Source organism: Pinus tabuliformis, chromosome 1_2, assembly GCF_031772625.1.
Source record: "Pinus tabuliformis cultivar Carrire ecotype Pingquan chromosome 1_2, CPIR1, whole genome shotgun sequence".
In the NCBI taxonomy this organism is placed as follows: Eukaryota; Viridiplantae; Streptophyta; class Pinopsida; order Pinales; family Pinaceae; genus Pinus; species Pinus tabuliformis.
This window is the reverse complement of record NC_142298.1, coordinates 448,055,082-448,073,840: the sequence shown is the minus strand read 5'-3', so window position 1 is coordinate 448,073,840 and position 18,759 is coordinate 448,055,082. Positions and strand designations below refer to the sequence as shown.

At 34.4% G+C, this 18,759-nt stretch overlaps 1 protein-coding gene across 1 annotated transcript; it reads right to left on the bottom strand.

The window, feature by feature from the left end:
• Window positions 1-4,995: 4,995 nt before the first annotated feature.
• Window positions 4,996-6,514, bottom strand: LOC149206291 (uncharacterized). Its single transcript, XM_089397645.1, has 2 exons — window positions 6,461-6,514; window positions 4,996-5,760 (listed from the first exon to the last, which is right to left on the bottom strand). Exons 1-2 carry the CDS (start codon window positions 6,512-6,514, stop codon window positions 4,996-4,998), a joined length of 819 nt encoding a protein of 272 aa, XP_089253771.1.
• Between the last annotated feature and the right edge of the window lie 12,245 nt (window positions 6,515-18,759).

The window sequence follows — 18,759 nt, the reverse complement described above, 5'->3', positions numbered from 1 at the left end:
GGGAAAATAGGAAACCATGCGGAAAACGTCAGAAGGCAGGTCTCGCACCCAAAACTGGTAGGATATCACGTGCACTTCGAGTGGTAAGTGGGTTTGGCCGAGTTCAGTGCAATGCCTTACACCAGGAGACACCTGTCCAACAGATGAGAGAGAAAACTGCTTACATCATGTGAGTAACGATCGAGAAACTTACCCGTGCGATATAGACGGAAACTGTAGGATCTGGAGGCTCTAGATCAACAGTGGAGAATTAACCTGATGGATGACCAGATTCAATGGGAAAATAGATTGAGGCACATAAAGAATTGAGGTTCGACATAATCGATGAGCTGGCAGGAGGATCAGTTTCGCGGGAAAATCTTGGAGTAATGGAAATAACGACTGTTCAAAAGAAAACTGACACTTAGTCCGTAAGGTGACAAGTGGCCACCTCTCTGTGCAGCGTTACACAGCGATGATGACGCAGAGCAGGGGAATTCCAGCGGACAGAGGCAGGCGATCCAGAGAGCCGAGAAGAGGAAACGAACAGTTAGGGAGCATATTGGCTTTAAGCCATGAACAGACAAAGAACAGGGAAAAAACAGAAGTAGAGAAAGAAGCGAATTGCAGAGAACAGAGAAGCCAAGCTGACCTACAAAGCAAAGGCAGCATCGAGCAGACAAAGACAGAGAGAGTTCGAGAGTCTGTGAACTCTAGAGAGGGCTTGAGAGGTTCAAGCAACTCCTCTGTGTATACCTGTCCGGTATTGAGTACCAAATTGGGCTCATACCATTGAGACCAGTTGAGGTCGAGATCCAGTAAGGCGGAGTCTGTGTACTCTAAAGGCTAGGGGAATCCAAGTACCACCCTACTGATCATCATCTATTAAGTGAGACTCAAATTGAGCTCCTTATTTTAAAATCTCTGCTTTAAGACACAATAGAAAAGGCCACCACTAAAGGTTGGACCTGGAGACGTAGCCCAGGAGGATTGGGTAAACTCCTTATTAAATTTGTTGTGTTTTTATATTTATTTACCATGTTTCTCTTACTGTTTCAAGTGTCTGTGTATTTTGCAATCTTATCGATCCTTACTTAAAATAACATAGACACACCCCAGCACATGAGTCTATAATACCTTCATTAAATAACTGAGATCATTCACGAGTGATTTCAGATCATTTATTAATTAATTAATGTATATTATTTATTTAAAGTTTTTTTCATTTTAATTATTTTAATGATTTTGATTTCTTTTGGTCATAATATTTAGGCTAAGGCTTAGTATTTTAATTTAAGGTGGAAAGTTTATTGATTTTTTTTATTTTTTTTTAATTGAGAACTTATATTAATTTTCTAAAGAATATGTTCAGCATATGTTTCTTCTAAATGTATGTCAAGGATTGTAGTGTGTAAGAGAGTCTATTGGGTTCTGTTGAATTTTAATAAATTTAAAAAATTTAAGGTAGAAGAGCAAGATTTGTGGTCACTCCCATCCACCAATTCCCTTGAATTTTAATAAAATTAAAAAATTTAAGGTAGACGAACAAGATTTGTGGTCATTCCCGCCCATCAATTCCCTAGAGATGGAAGTGACGGAATCAAATGACACGTTGCATGTAGTCGCCAAGACAACAGATTCAACTCTAGTTCTTTTTTACGAGAATGAGAGAGAGACAGAAGGGGAAGAGATAGAGAGGGAAATGAAGAGGGAGAGATAGATAGATATATAATATGGGGAGAGAGAGAGAGAGAGAGTGGCATGTGTTTAGTGGGTTGAGATAGAGAGACAAATAAGGAGAGATGGAGGGAGGTATAAATATAGATGGAAGGGGGGAAAAGAGAAATATAGAGAAAGTTAGGGAGAGGCAGGTAGAGTGAGACAGGGGAGAGAGGGAGGGGAAGAGAGAGAAGGAGAGGAGGAGGGAGGTATACACAGAATGGAAGGTGGAGGGAGAGGGAAGAAGAAAGAGTCTCACAGAGACAAATATAGACATAGAAGTTAGATCTAGAAGGTCATGAATATTTTATATTTTCACTAAAATAGATGTATTGATTTCAATGTAGTTGTTGATTTCTAATCATATTTGATCACATTCACTATATGCATTGATTTTAGTGTAGATGTCGATTTATAATTCTATTTAATACCTTACACTAGATGCATTGATTTCAGTGTCGATGTTGATTTCTACTCCTATTTGATTGCTTGCACATGATGCATTGGTTTCAGTGTAGATATTGATTTCTAATCCTATTTGATCACTTGCACTAGATGCATTGATTTCAGTGTAAATGTCGATTTCTAATCATATTTAATACCTTACACTAAATGCATTGATTTTAGCGTACATGTTGATTTCTACTCATATTTGATTGCTTGAATTAGATGCATTTGTTTCAGTGTAGATATTAATTTCTAATCCTATTTAATTGTTTGCACTAGATGCATTGATTTTAGCGTAGATGTCGATTTCTAATCATATTTAATGCCTTACACTAGATGCATTGATTTCAACATAGATGTTGATTTCTACTCATATTTGATTGCTTGCATTAGATGCATTGGTTTCAGTATAGATGTTGATTTCTAATCCTATTTGATTTCTTTCACTAGATGCATTGATTTTAGCATAGATGTTGATATCTAATCCTATTTGATTGTTTGCACTACATGCATTGATTTTAGTGTAGAGGTTGATTTATGATTTGATGCAACAAGATGTATGATGTACATTAATTCCAAAGTAATTAGATTAATAATGTGCATTGGTTTCAGTGTAAGCACATCTCTACCTCCTCCATCTATATCTCTATCTCCCATTGTCTCTCCTTCTCTATCTCTCTATCTTAGCCCCTAAACATACACACTCTCTCTCTATACCTATCTATCTATCTCTCCCTGCTCCCTTTCCCCTCAATCTCTCTCTATTCCTCTTCTCTCTCTCTCTCTCTAACATTTCTCTCTCCATATATATATCTCTTCCTCCCTCCTTGCCTTTGCTATCTCTTCTTCCCTCTCCTCCTTATCTATATCTCTATCTCCTCTTGTCTCTCCTTCTCACCCCCAAAACACACACACTCTCTCTCAAGCACATAAAAATTATTCAACATTAGATACAATACTTGAATTTTCACCCTATATAAAATGTTTGCTTACCCCAAATGTTTGCTTCTTGAAACTATAAACTATTTATAATTGGCTACATTCTTATTATTGCCATTTTCCATCATTCAACATTGTTAATTACTTTGAATTCCAACGCAGCAATACAAAGTAACTACCATTGAAAATTATTTTGGGTTTAACAATCCATAAGTCAGAATGATTAACTTTGGAGAAAACTACTATTAATATTGGAGAGCAACAAAGACAAGGTATGTTGTTTACTACAGTAGATCGAGTTAAATATTTGAATGGTCCGTGCTTCCAACTACTCACTAGATCGAGTTAAATATTTGAATGGTCTCTGCTTCCAACTACTCTTTTCATATGATCAAATATTTGAATGGTCTCTGCTTCCAACTACTCTTTTCATATGATCGATACGAGAAAATGGAAAAATTAATAGGTGTAATAATATAAACAATAGAAGAAAATAGTTTCAGATTGATTGCAATGAAGATTTTTTGTAATACACTATATTCTTAGTATTCACATTTTCTATCTATCAAAATTGTTACATTGAAACTTTGCACTCAAAATTTGTATTTCATCATTTCTGAACATTCAACTTACTAACAATCTCTCTCATCTCAACAAACTAAGGTAACTAAGCAAATTTTAAATTAAATTGACCAATTTAATCTTGGACATATTTAGCATATTTACTAAGCAAATGTTAAATTAAATTGACCAAATTAATCTTAGACATATTTAGCATATTTAAAATGATCAAAATAATTAGATGTTTAGCAAATTTTGTATGACCGCACAAACCAGCCTATCCATCTTAACACCGGATCTATCAAGCGCTGAGAGGGATCAAATCTCTCGAGGTGCAAGCTTTTCCTCAAGTTTTCACTCAAAAAATAGGTTTGCACCAAAAGAGATTTGATCCCTCTCGGTGCTTAATAGATGGATCAAATCTCTCGAGGTGCAAGCTTTTCCTCAAGTTTTCACTCAAAAAATAGGTTTGCACCACAAGAGATTTGATCCCTCTCGGTGCTTAATAGATCTAGCGTTAAGATGGATCTAGGGTGGTTAATAAAGTGAAATTTAGTTTTTATTAATTTATGTAATTATTCAAAAAATTTATATGTTTTAGTAATTTTTTTTAGGTTTTATGTTATTTTGGTGTTTCTTATTTTTTTTATTAATAATAAATATAAATAAAATCTTCTACTATATCAACCACGTTAATATTTTTAATGTGGTTGTGTTGGTATTTTAATCTATTTAGATTAAAACTTTTCATTTTAAAATAATTTTTAGAATAATATTATCTGTAAAATTTTAGATTATAAATAGAAACTTCACCATCATTAAACACTAAAATATTATTATTTATATGACTAAACTTATAATATGCACTCTTTTAATTCATAATAAATATCACTTGAAATCTTAAAACGTTTAAAAATTTATAATGTAATTTGATTGAAAAAATCCTATATTAATTATGACCAATTATAAAAACTTTCGTACTAAAAAAATATTATTATTACAAATCATAAAAATAATTTGATCGATTATTGGTTAATCTTATATATCAAGAAAGAAGCACCGGGGGCACAAGACTTTCAATTGCGAATTGACGAGCGGCCTCTGTATTGGATTCAGATTCAATGAAACCTCCTTGCTGCTTTAAATTCCACATAAAGAAAAGAAAGCGCGAGATTCTTTTATTACCCATAACTTTGCAGTATAGATTCTGCATCCATCAAGTTCTACAAATTGATGGTTGACTACAAAATTATTTGTATTAACAACTCCGGGCTTCGAACAATAATACATTATCATCCGCAACCTTACAAGTATTCAAACACAAATGCAAGTCATGTCAACTTTGGAGGTTTAGTTCGGATTAACATTTGAAAGGTTCATTGCAGGTTTCTTGTAAGGGTTACAGGGTCTGTGTTTGCATACCCTGAATACATGTTCTTCACCAGTTTGTTCGTCTACATGCACAATCCATCCGCTCTCGTGGCCTCTGGAAGTTGTACTTTTCACATTTTTATAACAATCACAGCATCTCCTCTTGGAAATCATACCCATGGCGTCCATGTCGACTCCCTGTTGTGTATGAGGCGAGGAGTGATTGTTATAACCCATACCGATTCTGGTCACCTCTATGCCTTTGCCAATCGGGAGAGTAACAGTTTTGGCACCCGCCTTCTTCTTCAACGTCTTGGCATACGCATTTGTGGGCTTCCTATCAAACACATTGTTGGCAACCACCACCGCTCGAGAGGGATTTAGATTCAAAACCATAAACAAATCCTGGTAATCTTGAGTGAGCCTGCTATCAATGACAGCGAAATCTACATTCTTGTACTCGGGAAGCAACTCCATGGCATTGCCAATGACGAAGTCGGTTGTATGTTCCAACCCTAGATCCTTGATAGTCTCCGCCACGGTGTCATTCCGCGCCTTCTCCGGCAGAATGCAGACGAGGCGGCCACCAGTCTGCCGAGCTGCCACTGCTAGGCCTATCGTACACGTTGGTGCTTCGCTTGAACATACCTCTACAATGAGCTGTGCGTTCATGCCTGCAGCGAGAGCTGATATGAATTCGGTACTCTCTGGTTCTGCCTGCTTTCTTTGCTCCTCCAATTTGCTCTGCAATGTCACAACACGAGGCCATTTAGTAAAATGTGTCTGAAAAATTAAATACTTTACACTCCTGTCATATTTACCACAATTCAAAAACAATTCTGAACGACCCAAATTAAACCCTTCATCTACTCGTGTCAAGTGGGATAGACCCCAAAAAATTATGCCTAAAGAAGAATGAAGAAATCGAGAGAAATATCAAAAGCTTTATATCTTTAATAGCTTCCTTTTAGAGACTTATCCAATGCCTTAAACTCAATTCGATGCGCTATTTTAGTAAAGTAAAAATAATTCACAGAAACCTAAAACAAAAATCATAGAAAAGCTTCATTTTAGAGGTACTTAACCAATGCTCTCAACTCAATTCGATGTGCTTTTTTGGTAACATAAAATAATTCACAGAAACCTCAAAAAAATTCATAGAAATCCGAAAAAAAAAAGCAATAAATAGCCCTAATCAAGTCAGGGATCATATTTAAATTAATCAGCATTAACTTCCACAATCCCCTGACAAACATAATTAGAGAAACAAAAAAAACCCAAAATCAAGTTCTGGTACAGAAAACCTGATTTAATTATAGCAATATCAAGATTTTAATCCTCACCAAAGCCAAAGAAAATATGTTTAGAGTAACAGATAATGTTGCAGGGGCTAATAAAGGAATTTGTTTGTTTCATATTCAGCCAGAGAAATGCAGGAACTTACCAGATTTACAGTGTCTAAAAATGCGCTCACTGCACTCGCCGGAGACCATCCCATGGTGGTGACTACGATACTTTCTATTAATCTCAAAACTAAACGATCGTTTGAAGTTAAAAGAAATATTAATCTCAAGCCTAAACGATACTTTGAAGTCAACAAATATGAATCCAAATGGCAAACTCTAATATGTATTCTTCTTGCTATGGAGGCTTCGAACCAATGGCAGCAATGGAAACCTTTACAGAAAAAAAATAAAACCAGTAAACAGCTCACAATCCCTGTTATAAGCCAAGGGTCTTATAACATCAATGGATTTATCTATGATCCATAGAATGAATTACCGAAACAAAAAAGGTGCAAAGAGAAGAATTTAGTATGTCCTGATAAGTGCAAATCAGGACAATGAAATAATTGTGCGCAGGATAATTTGAAAAACGCCGCACTGATTAATAAAGACAACGAACAGATAAGATCGCGGACCGATTCCTAACAATTTTTTGGAGCTTTCCCCAAAATACAATTAATAACTACCCACTTTAATGGATGGAAAGGGCTAACCAGCCATATATTGGGTATTTAATGCCCTCAGAGCAGCGCGCGACTTAACGCGATAACATCGGAGCAGGCAAATTCGGCATTAAATAATATTTGCCCGCTCCGTGTTATCGGGCTAAGTGGCGTGCTGCTCTAAGGGCATTAAATACCCAATATATGGCTGGTTAGCTCCAGCCTTAATGGATCGTCATTATCGTATTTAAAATTTAAATATTGTGACAAACTGACATAATCAAAAGTTGTATGTTTTTTTCTCTGAAAGTTATGAAAAATTTAGTCATATTTTTGTTAGTTATAAAAATGCTAGTCATATTTTTTAAAAAATTTAATAAAGAATTTTGTAAATTTAATTAAAAATTATCATATTTCATAAATTTAAGTGTTTTAGAAATTTTTGATAATGCTAAATCTATTTCAACCATAAAAATATGATTCACATACTGTATCTCTAAAAAATTTTGATTTTTTTAAATCCAAATTCCAATTTTTTAATAATCCAGGCCATTCTTCCACCTAAATAGACGACTCCCATAGATGGAAGTAAAGAGAAATCCGATGAGAGGTGCCCACAAAGAAAGGAGCCGCCCTCCAGCTGGAAATATACAAAATAAAATATGTGCAGTAGACAGGTCACGTCGAAAAAGCAGGGGTTCACCGTATTGGGAAAAAGCAAACACGCGGTAGAGTAGTCTCCTTTCTGGCCGGTTCTCAGTTACGAGGAAGTTAACTGGAGTGCGTGACGTGGCAATTACGTTGCCAGCGTGGCATCTTGATTCTACGTGTTCATCGGTTAATCCGGAAGGATAAACACGATAGCTGGTTAGGGATCTCTTAATTCTGTTTGACTGATGTGGACACTTACCTGAGTCTTCAAATTATAGAAGTTTTAAATATTAATAATTAATTTAGATAAAAAGAAGAAATATTATATTGAGGAATTCAATCTTATCTGTGATTTACAACAAAAGAGTTTTTGGAGCTATTTTTTCCTGGAGGGCAAAGGTTCTTATTGCTCAATTAAGGACCAACTCACATCAACTTAAGTATGAAACAGGGTGGAAAAGGCTTAAAGAGACTTGGGAAGAACGAGTGTATACATTTTGCATGTTTGGGGGTTGTGGAATCGCAAAATCATTTCATTTTGGAATGTAATGCATTCAAAGTCATGAGAGAAAGTCATGAGAGCATGTTAGCATCAGTTTCTTGGCATTGTCTTTTTAGCGAGGGGATTGTTGGAAGGTTGGGTCAGCTCATCATCAATTTGAATCAGAAAATGATTGAATTGCAAAAAGCGAAAAACAGGGAACTAATGGTCTCATAAACTATTTTCTAGTGTGGTAGACCTTAAAATATCATTTCATTTCATAATCAACTTGGATCCATTTTAACTTAGTATTGAGAGGGATCAATTTTTTGAGATTTTTTGAGATGCAAATCAGTGAATCTGATTTAAACTTTAAATATTAACAATCAATTCGGATCCATCTTAACTTTAGTATTGAGGGGGGTCAATTTTCTTTGAGATGCAAATCAATCAACTTGAATCCATCTTAACTTTAGTAGTAAGAGGGATCAATTTTTTGAGATGCAAATCAATGAATCTGATTTAAACTTTAAATATTAACAATCAATTCAGATCCATCTTAACTTTAGTACTGAGGGGGGTCAATTTTCTTTGAGATGCAAATCAATCAACTTGAATCCATCTTAACTTTAGTAGCAAGAGGGATCAATTTTCTTTGAGATGTAAATCTCTTGAGATTTGCTTGGGAGATATGAAGTTAAGACGGATCTAGATTGGTTTAATTCCCCATTTAAAAATTTTCTTTGATATGTAAATCTCTTGAGATTTGCTTGGTAGATATGAAGTTAAGATGGATCTAGATTGATTTAATTCCCCATTTAAAATAGGTTGTATTTCACATGAATACCATAGGTCAATAAGATGGGTTCTCATAAACTTGGAGCTAATAAAAATGATTTGGCTGTGCTCTAGTTTTCATTGTTCAATATTGTGAATCAAGTGGGCTACATTTACTCCAAGGTTAGTTTCAATGTGTTTGAAATTTTAATCCTTTTTTTAAAATTGATATATTAATTTGATTAAAATGTTACTATACTAAAAAATTTACTTGTTTCATATTGAATTGTGGTAGTTTTACTACAATTTTAATTAGTAAAATTAATATGACATTGTCTAAATAGGCTAAGTTTTGTGTTTTTTGGCTTCAATTTTGCTGAACCTTTTTTTAACCAAATCTTAATTTTTATTGTTTAAAATAGGGTTTTGCGTGGGCGCCCACACACACACATATATTCAACACCCTAATAAATTATAAGACACTCAAATTGTAGAAAACTTATAACTCAAAATTGTGATTCCAAAAAATCCTTGAAAAATTGTAAACAATAAACTCACAAACATCTACAACAAAACTCATATCTATAAATCTTCTTATACCATTAAACAACAAAATCATAGAAACTTGAATACTTGATTGCAGACAGCGAAACCCTCTAAAACATAGAACTAGAACCAATAGACTATGATTTGTTTGAATGAGGAATTTATATATTTTTTAATTTTGTAATTTATTGATATATTGTTTTATTTGCTTAAATATAACAATGCTATATGATAATTTATCGAGAAAAAATTGCAAAATTTTTAATTTTTTTTTACTCTATTGATAAGTGTATTTTATGAAGGAGACGAGTAAATCTTTCTATGTTTAAGGTGGAGATGAGTTGTTTTTTTTTCAAAATAAAAATGAAATATTCATTAAATAAAAAATAATATTACTTGTAATAAAAAATAAAAATAAATATATATTTTTACATTTTAGTGTGACAAAAGTTATAATATTTTTGTTTTTAATTATTATTTTAATGTAAGACATAATTAATATTCAAATATTAATGACACTTGCAAGCGTAGTTTAATTGGTAGTGAAAATGAAGTGTTATGTGTGAGGAGGTTTGAGGTTGAATCCCCCTGCTTATGGAAAGCGCATACATAGGCACCTAGAAAGGTTATATTGATAGAGGTTGAAATCGACCCCATGTCAGGTGAGTACGAGACCGAACCAGTTATTGATTCCTCTAGATAAAAAAATACAAAAATAAAAATTCCTTTCGAACTTTTGGTAAATTCATAATTAAAATGGATCTATTCTACTTCTTAATAATATTATTTATATTTATATACATTTCACATTCACATTCTTATTTTTTATTTTATTAAAGATCTAATAATACCTATAATGACATATAGAAGAAAAAATTTCATTGACCTATGTTATAATTTTTATAATTTAATTTTTTATATGATATGCATTAGCATTGATGATACAGATAGATAAATAAATTAGAAAAAAATATTCAAAATATTGAATTTGTATATGCTTAATTAAATTTAAATATGAAATTCAAATGGTTACAAATATGAATCAATATCTTAATTTATATGCTCAAATGGATCTTAATTTATGTTTTCTCTTTGTGGTAGTTTTATCTTCCCCCCATCCCCTCATTCTTCTTTCCACCCTTTCTCCCTTTTTTCTACTCAAGTTTCCCCTTTTAATCCTTTTCTTTTCCTTTCACTTTTTCTGTCACTACTAGTGACATATAACATTGGTGATTTTGCAACAGTTTCGTTCGTACGACTTTTTTTTTTTTTGGTATTTGTAAATTTAAACTTTGATTTTGCTTCCTTTTTTTTTTTTTTTACAGTTGATGTGGCCTGCCACCACCACCAAGGCTTTAGTTTTCGAGGACCGACGTCAGTTGGTCGTCCTACTCACCAAAAACAACCTTTAATATTTAATACTCTACTTTTAGGACGAGTAAGTTCTTCTGATGCAATTGAAGTAGTGGTTTTCTTCTCACAACCCACAAATCTAATTCAACTAAAATCTCTGCACAAAATTCCTCAGAATCCATGCTCATATGCCTATTTCCCCTTCTTAGTTGCATGCCTTCTTCCTTTTGAAACCCATGACACAATCCCATATATATATATATATATATATATATATATATATATATATATATATATATATATATATATATATATATATATATATATATATATATATATATATATATATATATATATATATATATATATATATATATATAAGTGACATGGGTCCCACCAGAGTAGGTAGGGGGTTGGCCCCGACTAAGTGAATATATATGTGACATGGGTCCCACCGGATTAGGTAGGGGGTTGGCCCAGACTAGAGGTTGGAGGACAAACCCTTTTTCTTGCAATCCGTTGATGATGGATCCTCTGAACCTAACTACATTGACTGGAGGTTGACCCCGACTCGCTGATTTGAACTTTGGATGGAGATCCCCACCCTGGGTTAGGGTCAAGGTTCTCATCGAGAGCTTCACTCACTTGACGTCGTTAACTACTAGCTCGTTCCAACCGAGAATTGTTATGACCTTAATTTGAGACTACTGAGACTCAGCTCGATTGACATTCACTGTGTTCTAGACCCAATCAACTTCTGCCCTTGACATGCTTTTGTGGGTTCCAAAACTATAGTTGTTGCAATTTTGGGGTTTTCATTAGAGAAATTTTGAGGTCTAAATTGGGCCTCAAAACAAAAATGTACAACCAAAATTAACTTTATAAGAACCAATATGATTCAAGATGATGATGTCAATCACGGGGGATGATTCAACATTTTTTGAGTAAAAAAAAAAAATTAATTTTTCAACTTATCACCCTACGGTTAACTCAAATTTTGAGCAGAAGCACTCGTTGGATGTGGAATTTAATTCATCATCCAAGGAGTAACCATGTTGCATACTTTCGATGGATGCTGCTACACGAAAAATGAGAAATACATGGAAAACATTTCAACGTATGCAACATGGGTACTCCTTGGATGAGGAATTAAATTTTCCATCCAACGAATTCTCCCACTTGAAATTTGAGTAAAACCGTAGGGAGATAAGTTGAAAATATGAGTTGAAAAGGTAGTTTTTTCATTTTTTCCTCTAAAATTTCATTATGTCATCTAGTATTATTTTATTATTTCCACTATTATTTTATAATATTGATTAGGAGGCTCATTTTAGACCTCAAAATTTCTTTAATGATGTATACTAAAATTGTGGTTTTCACATGGTGACATTGTGGTTTTAGAGTGATTTACTCTCTTCTCCTTTATTTTGAACCAGTTTTTGCCGAGAAAAACACAGAAAAGACACATTTTAGGTGCTAGTGATCCCATGAACCCTTCTGGATTGAGTCTTGGATGGATCTTCTTTTTTGTTTATTCCGTAGAATAACCAAGGTACGATTATCTAGAAATATTTATTAAGTACCACATATAAACTAATTTGACGGCAATGTTTGGTGAAAACAATTAAGCTCACCCTTTCAAAGATTCATTCCCTCTACGTATATATAACTATTCATACCAGAAAAAGACTAGATTCAATTGTAGAAGGCGTGTGTATTTTCATATATTGATTGCTTGTACTGGGGGAAAATTAATGAGCGACCATCTACAAGGTCCCAACAATTTCAATCAATTGAATATATATATATATATATATATATATATATATATATATATGAGCAGGACCTCTTTTTAGTAATGGGATCTTTAATAATATTTTCCTTCATTACTCTTTGGGAAACTAATGCTTTGGGTCGTCCTAAAAGTTTTCAATGGAGACCACCAATATTAGTTCAGTGTTTTCAAAAAGTAAGCTCCACTAATAAGAGACTATAAATGTAGAATATGCAACTATATAACTATAAATTGCATCGAGAGGTGCAAAAGGAACACCGATAGGAGTGAGGAGAATGTGGAAGGAAATAGTAAGAGTGGGGAGAATGTGGAAGGAAAAATTAATAGCACAGTGTTGTTGTTGGAGGTGATGTTGATAAAGTTGATGTTGTGAACATCGTTGTCGTGTTTGTAGATGCCTCAATTTATGGTGGAGTTGTAGTAATGGAGCATGTCATTCTATTGAATATTATTTTTTAGCATGTGGCATTATAGCATTATAAGAAATGGTTGTCTTGAATTCCCAAAAGTTGGGATGAATTTGTGCATTTTCGAAAATTTACAAAATTCGCAAAAATGTTTTTTCAATCTTTCTGTAGAGAAGCTTTATTGCCATCTACAATATGATCCTTTTTAAAATAAATCCAGAACATATTAAAATTATATATTTAAATAAAAAATGTTCAGTGCCATTTATAATTTATGTCTTAAGGAATAAAATAGAAAAGGAAGATGTGTAAACTAAGTAATTTTTTTCCTCTTTAATTTCAATCCAAATTATAAAAATATTTTGTTTATTACCATATGAAATAATATTTTCAAATATTCAAACAATTGTATCCTTTTGAAAGTGTCATATTTTTCAAATAATTGAACAATTGTATCATTTGGGATTTGTACATCATGGATATTCACTTTGACTATAACATGTGGCTACATAACAACAAATGGTAGACATTCTAACCATTAGATAAACTTTGAGGCCTAAAAATGGTCTCCTTACTAAAATTCTAAAATAATAGTGGAAATAATAAAACAAGATTAGATTACCTCATCAAATTTTGGAGTGAAAAAAAGGAAAAACTATTTTTTCAACTTGTATTTTCAACTTATCTTCCTATGATTTTACCCAAATTTCGAGCGGGAGCACTCGATGCATGTGGAATTTAATTTCACATCCAATGATTACCCATGCTCAATACTTTTTGTAATAGCCCTGGTGAAAGTTTCATGTAATAAATGTTAAAAACAATAACCACGGATGTCTAGGACACGTATTCCAAGCTGAATGTTGGGCAAGACACCCTAGGGGGTGTTCATTTGAATGTTATGGGTAAGGAAATTAGCAAAGGCAATGGCTAAGGCATTAAAAGACATTTTGTCACATTTATTTATTAAAATAATGGAAATTAGGAGAAAAAGAAGGTGAAAGGTCACAAGTTGCATGTGAGGAGGAAAATGAAGGAAAATAATCGAAAATGAAGAAAATAGAGGCCTCATTAATAAAAAGGCTTCTAAGGATCAATAGGCAAGGCTTGATCGGTTTAGTTTTGGAGCTCTCTCATTATTCTCTCTATCTCTCATACTCTTGGATACTTAGATTTTTCTTGGAGCACTCTTAGAGGGTGTGGCATACTTGGATTCTTGGAGCAAGAAGGCAAAGGAAGAGCAGGAAAGCGCAAGAAGGCATAGACATCAGCAGCTACATCAGATTTTCTAGCAGGTACTGAGTTGCATGTATGATTTCTTCACTAGTTTTGGCATGCATGGCACATGCATGTGTTTTCTTGGTTATGATCTATCATTGGCATGGAGGATGGTCGGGATTGACAGTGGATGGCCTAGCCTTGCCATTTCCTGGATAGCCATAGTGATTATGGGTTTACTTTCATTGCTTTGTTTTGGTTTGTTCTCATGTTTCCATAGCTGGGGTTGAGTTACAGTCCTGAAAGCCCCGGTTGAACAAACGCTCTGGAAGCCCTGTAACAACTTGGGTTGAGTTACTAGTCTTGGAAGCCCTGGTTGGACAAACACTCTAGAAGCCCTTGGTGGGTTGAGTTACTAGTCCTGGAAGCATTGGTTAGACAAATGCTCTGGAAGCCCTGTATAAGTTGTGGGTTGAGTTACTAGTTCTCGAAGCCTTGGTTGGACAAATGCTCTGGAAGCCCTAGAAGGCTTGGATGGAGACCAATCTGATGATGGTTTTTGGTGATGTCCGACTGTGAGGTGGAATCACTGTTTTATGGGTTGGGGTGGATGGAATCTAGAAGCCCTGGATGAGTGTTGATTGATGTGTTTTATGAGATCCCACATTCATGCTTGGAATATGGCACAAGGGTGAATCGCTGAAGAGATATTTGTCTCAACCATTCTACGATCGAGTGGAACGTGGTAGTCCCATCTCCAGTTGGTTCATTTCATTCATTAATGAGAAATCCATTCCATTGATTTTCATGTGTAAAGGTACTGATGTATTTACGGATTTGATGGCTAATATGTTTATTGTTTTTCTGTTCCTATTATGTTGGTTATATGCACATTTCATGACAGCAACTATGTATGGCTCTTAGCATGTTTTTACCTGTATATTAATGGATAATGTGTTTATGAGTTAATGGAGGATAATGCAGAAAATGGCCCAAGGGAATAATGGTTCATAGCGATTCTCAGATAAGTATGAGATCCCTACACTTAATTATGTTAATTACACCTGTAGGTTACATGTTGATGATATGTTTGACGAAATTCTTGTCATGGCTAGTAAGGGTTTGGTGATGATATTGTTCATATTATTGCTTTTGCATCATTGTTTCCTTGCATCCCTACTAATTCTAAGTGATCATTCCATTCTGGGCAATGTCTCGGGCTCTGGGCTGAAAAAGGTGGCTCAAATCCTGGAATGCTAGCATTAGTGTTGAGACTAACTCACCTGGGCAGTGTCTGGGAAGCGTTATAAAGCACCTGGGCAGTGTCTAGGGAGCGTTACCCTGCCCTTAAGTCTCTCAAACAACATTGGGACCCAGGGATATGCAGTCTGTGTGGCTGACTTGTCTCCTGAAGGTTATTTGAATGAAGTTGGATGATTGTATGTGATGTTCCGTTGATTCCATTTCCTTAAACTCACCAAGGACGTTGAATCTTATCATAGTGGCCTCTTGTCGCATGTTTACCTCGACTAGTCGATTGCTTGGGTAGATGTGGGAGGAGGGTGTTACAGAGTGGTATCAGAGCATGATTCAACACTCGGACTGAATGGGTTGAATGTCTGTTAGTCATGCATGCATGTCAGTTGCATGTGTGTCTCTTAAACTTATATACTTGTTGCATTTTCTTAATGATGGATTAGGGTTGAAGTATGGTGATCATGGATAATTTGATATTGATTTCATGAAGTATATTTGAAATGGGTATGTGATTGACTGTGTATGGATTATATGTTGCTCACATGTTGATTTCATGATACCTACTTACATCCTTGTATGTTAGGTTACATTTTTTTGAATAGTTTGATTACATGACTCAGTCTTGTAGGTTTATTACAAGAACTGATTGGTTATGTTCGACTACTTGCGTTTATGCGTATGTGTAGTTGACTTGGAATTTCTTATGCATACTGTTGGTTGCGTGTAGCAATGTGTACAATGAAGTAATGTTTTTTGTCATGCATGGGGTCATGGTTTATGTAGTTGATATTGTCATGAATTGATGATTGGATTCCAGCTGGAATGATGAGTATATGGTTTGGTACTCATTTTTTATGTGTGTATATGCATTTGTTATGCGTGTATGGTCTTGGTTATGATTATGCATGTATAGTAGGTCAAATATGCCTTGTGAAGTCATTGTATGCAATTTAGGTCATCATGATGTTATTGGTTGTTATGATGCTAATGTGTTGGCTGAGATAGAGCAGGAGATGCAGATCATCATAATGAGGCTGCAACATTGGACTTTGCGGTAAGATCAGATTGTCATATAGGTAGTGTATGTTTGGCATTCAAGTATGTAAGTTAAGGATTATTATATGCATTAGGGTTATATACATTAGGTTTATGTACATGTCTTTTGATGTTATGGTTACATTCATGATTGATTTTTGTTGATTAGTGTAGTTATATGCACATGTGTTGGATAGTCAAGAATGATAGTAACTTGTAGTTGTATGCATTGCTATTATTGTTTTATACTAGATAACTTGATGATTATGCTATATGTTGTTGATGAGTATGTTATAGGTTAACTTCTTGATTGTTATATGACAGTTAGCTTGATGATTCGGTTTTATGTTTTTGATGAGCATGATATATAGCTTATTGTTGTTATATGCTATTAACTTGATGATTAGGGTTATTTCATTGAGATATTGATGCTATAATTTGGATTGGTCATATGTGTGATGGTTATGTTCATTGCATTGAAGATATTTATTAAAACTGGTTTGACCTATGTAGATGGTTATGGTTGCGATACTCATGTATGAGCTGACCTATTTTGATACGGTGTCGTAATAAACTAGACTAATCGTATATAAGTGATTATTATGCATGAACGATAAATTCTTATGAGATTATGATGTGAACATGTTATATAGTTATCGCTATGTATATCATGATTTATGTTTGAGTTGATATGTTGTGAAGTTTTATCGTGCTAATCTAGATTGATTGTGCAGACAATATAGCCTCCCCTGAGGTACACTAAGGTATGAGTTTTTCTTATGTCGTATATTTGGCACTTGGTTGTTTGATTATGATGTCTATTTGGTGTTTGAGTGTTTGGTGCCTAATTAATTTATTTAACATGGTATGTCGCCAGTTGGTTGAATGTTTGATGAATTGCATAATATGAGTATGTGTTCAAATGACCTTGTTTTAAGATGATGGTACTAATACATATGTGTTAAGATAGTTGATAGGAACTTGAGTGTAGTAGGTGATAGCTTTAGTATTATGCCTAATGACTATGAGTTGACTATGGATTATGACATGATTGTTAGTCTTGGTAACGATTGATTTCAAATTGATAGATATGATTGTCTTGATATTTGGAACATGTGGTTGACATGTGTGAGCAGTTGTAGGGTAACATGCTTGGAATTAGTATGACAAGGTAATAATTGATGTGTTTACATAACTAACAGTTGGGTGATGTGACAATGCATAGTAAGCCTTGATTGCAACAAAGTAAAAATGGTAAAGGAAAGGAATTGGGAAAGAATTCCTTTGGCTATGTTTGGAAACCCTAATTCTAAATGAATGAGTGCTTTGCATACAGGAAGTCTTCTTAACCTTAATCTTGTTTAACATTATGTGGATATGTGCTAGATTCATGAACATGTACTTGACAGGTATATTAGCTAGTCTCTAGTTACAGGTGGATATGTCAAGATAATTGGAGTCCCTTGAGAGATGGCATGGATGTGTTCAGTCGCAAGGTAACATGCTTGGCACAACAAGATGAGGTAGCTGGTGTATTGTTATGTTTATGTATGCACTAAAAGTTATGTGTTTATGGCAGTATGATGCAGGGGATTGCATGGAAAAGGAAATTTCCATGAAATCTTAAAGAAGACTCAGGTTGATCTTTCCTTGTGAACCATGTGGATTGAGTCATGGTGTTTGTTTTTAGTCCTGTGATTTTGGTCTTTTGTTATTTGCTTATGCTTGATTTGCAGTTTTGTTATGTCCAGTGCATGATCATGCCACTTTGTTTGCAGAGTCATGTCGTTATTGGTTTTCATGATTTTCTCTTGTTTTCTTCTTGTTCTTGCCTTTTGTGTTTTGAGTCTGGGGAATTGGTTGGGAAATAGGAAAGTTGATGGAGCGCGGGGAGAGTTGTGTGGTGCCCGGAAGATAATGCAAGATTCAGATGAAACTTTGTGCATGAGTAAGCGCAACAGAAGGTAAGGCTATGACAGTTGGTTGGACTGGCTGGGTCTATTGTGGTAAATGGATGGTGGCAATATAGTCATGAGAAAGGTAACATGAAAAGGTAGAGTAAATGGATTTGAGGCTTCATATGCCTTAGCTATGTTGGGAACTATTGTTCTCAATGTTGTGTATGAATAAAGGAAGTTCTCTCAACCTTGACCTTGGTATTTAGTAATTATGCTATGATCATGAATATGTTGATGTTTATACATGTAGGTGTGTATGTATGTCATGTTTGACAGGGTTGTCATGGATCATGATTATTAATGCTAACATTTATATC

Bases quoted from the DNA above. Each gene is read 5' to 3' on its own strand.
- LOC149206291 (XM_089397645.1), bottom strand. From the start codon at position 6,514: ATGGGATGGTCTCCGGCGAGTGCAGTGAGCGCATTTTTAGACACTGTA. The intron at 5,761-6,460 runs GTAAGTTCCTGC...GTGACATTGCAG, and splicing joins TTTTAGACACTGTAAATCTG to AGCAAATTGGAGGAGCAAAG.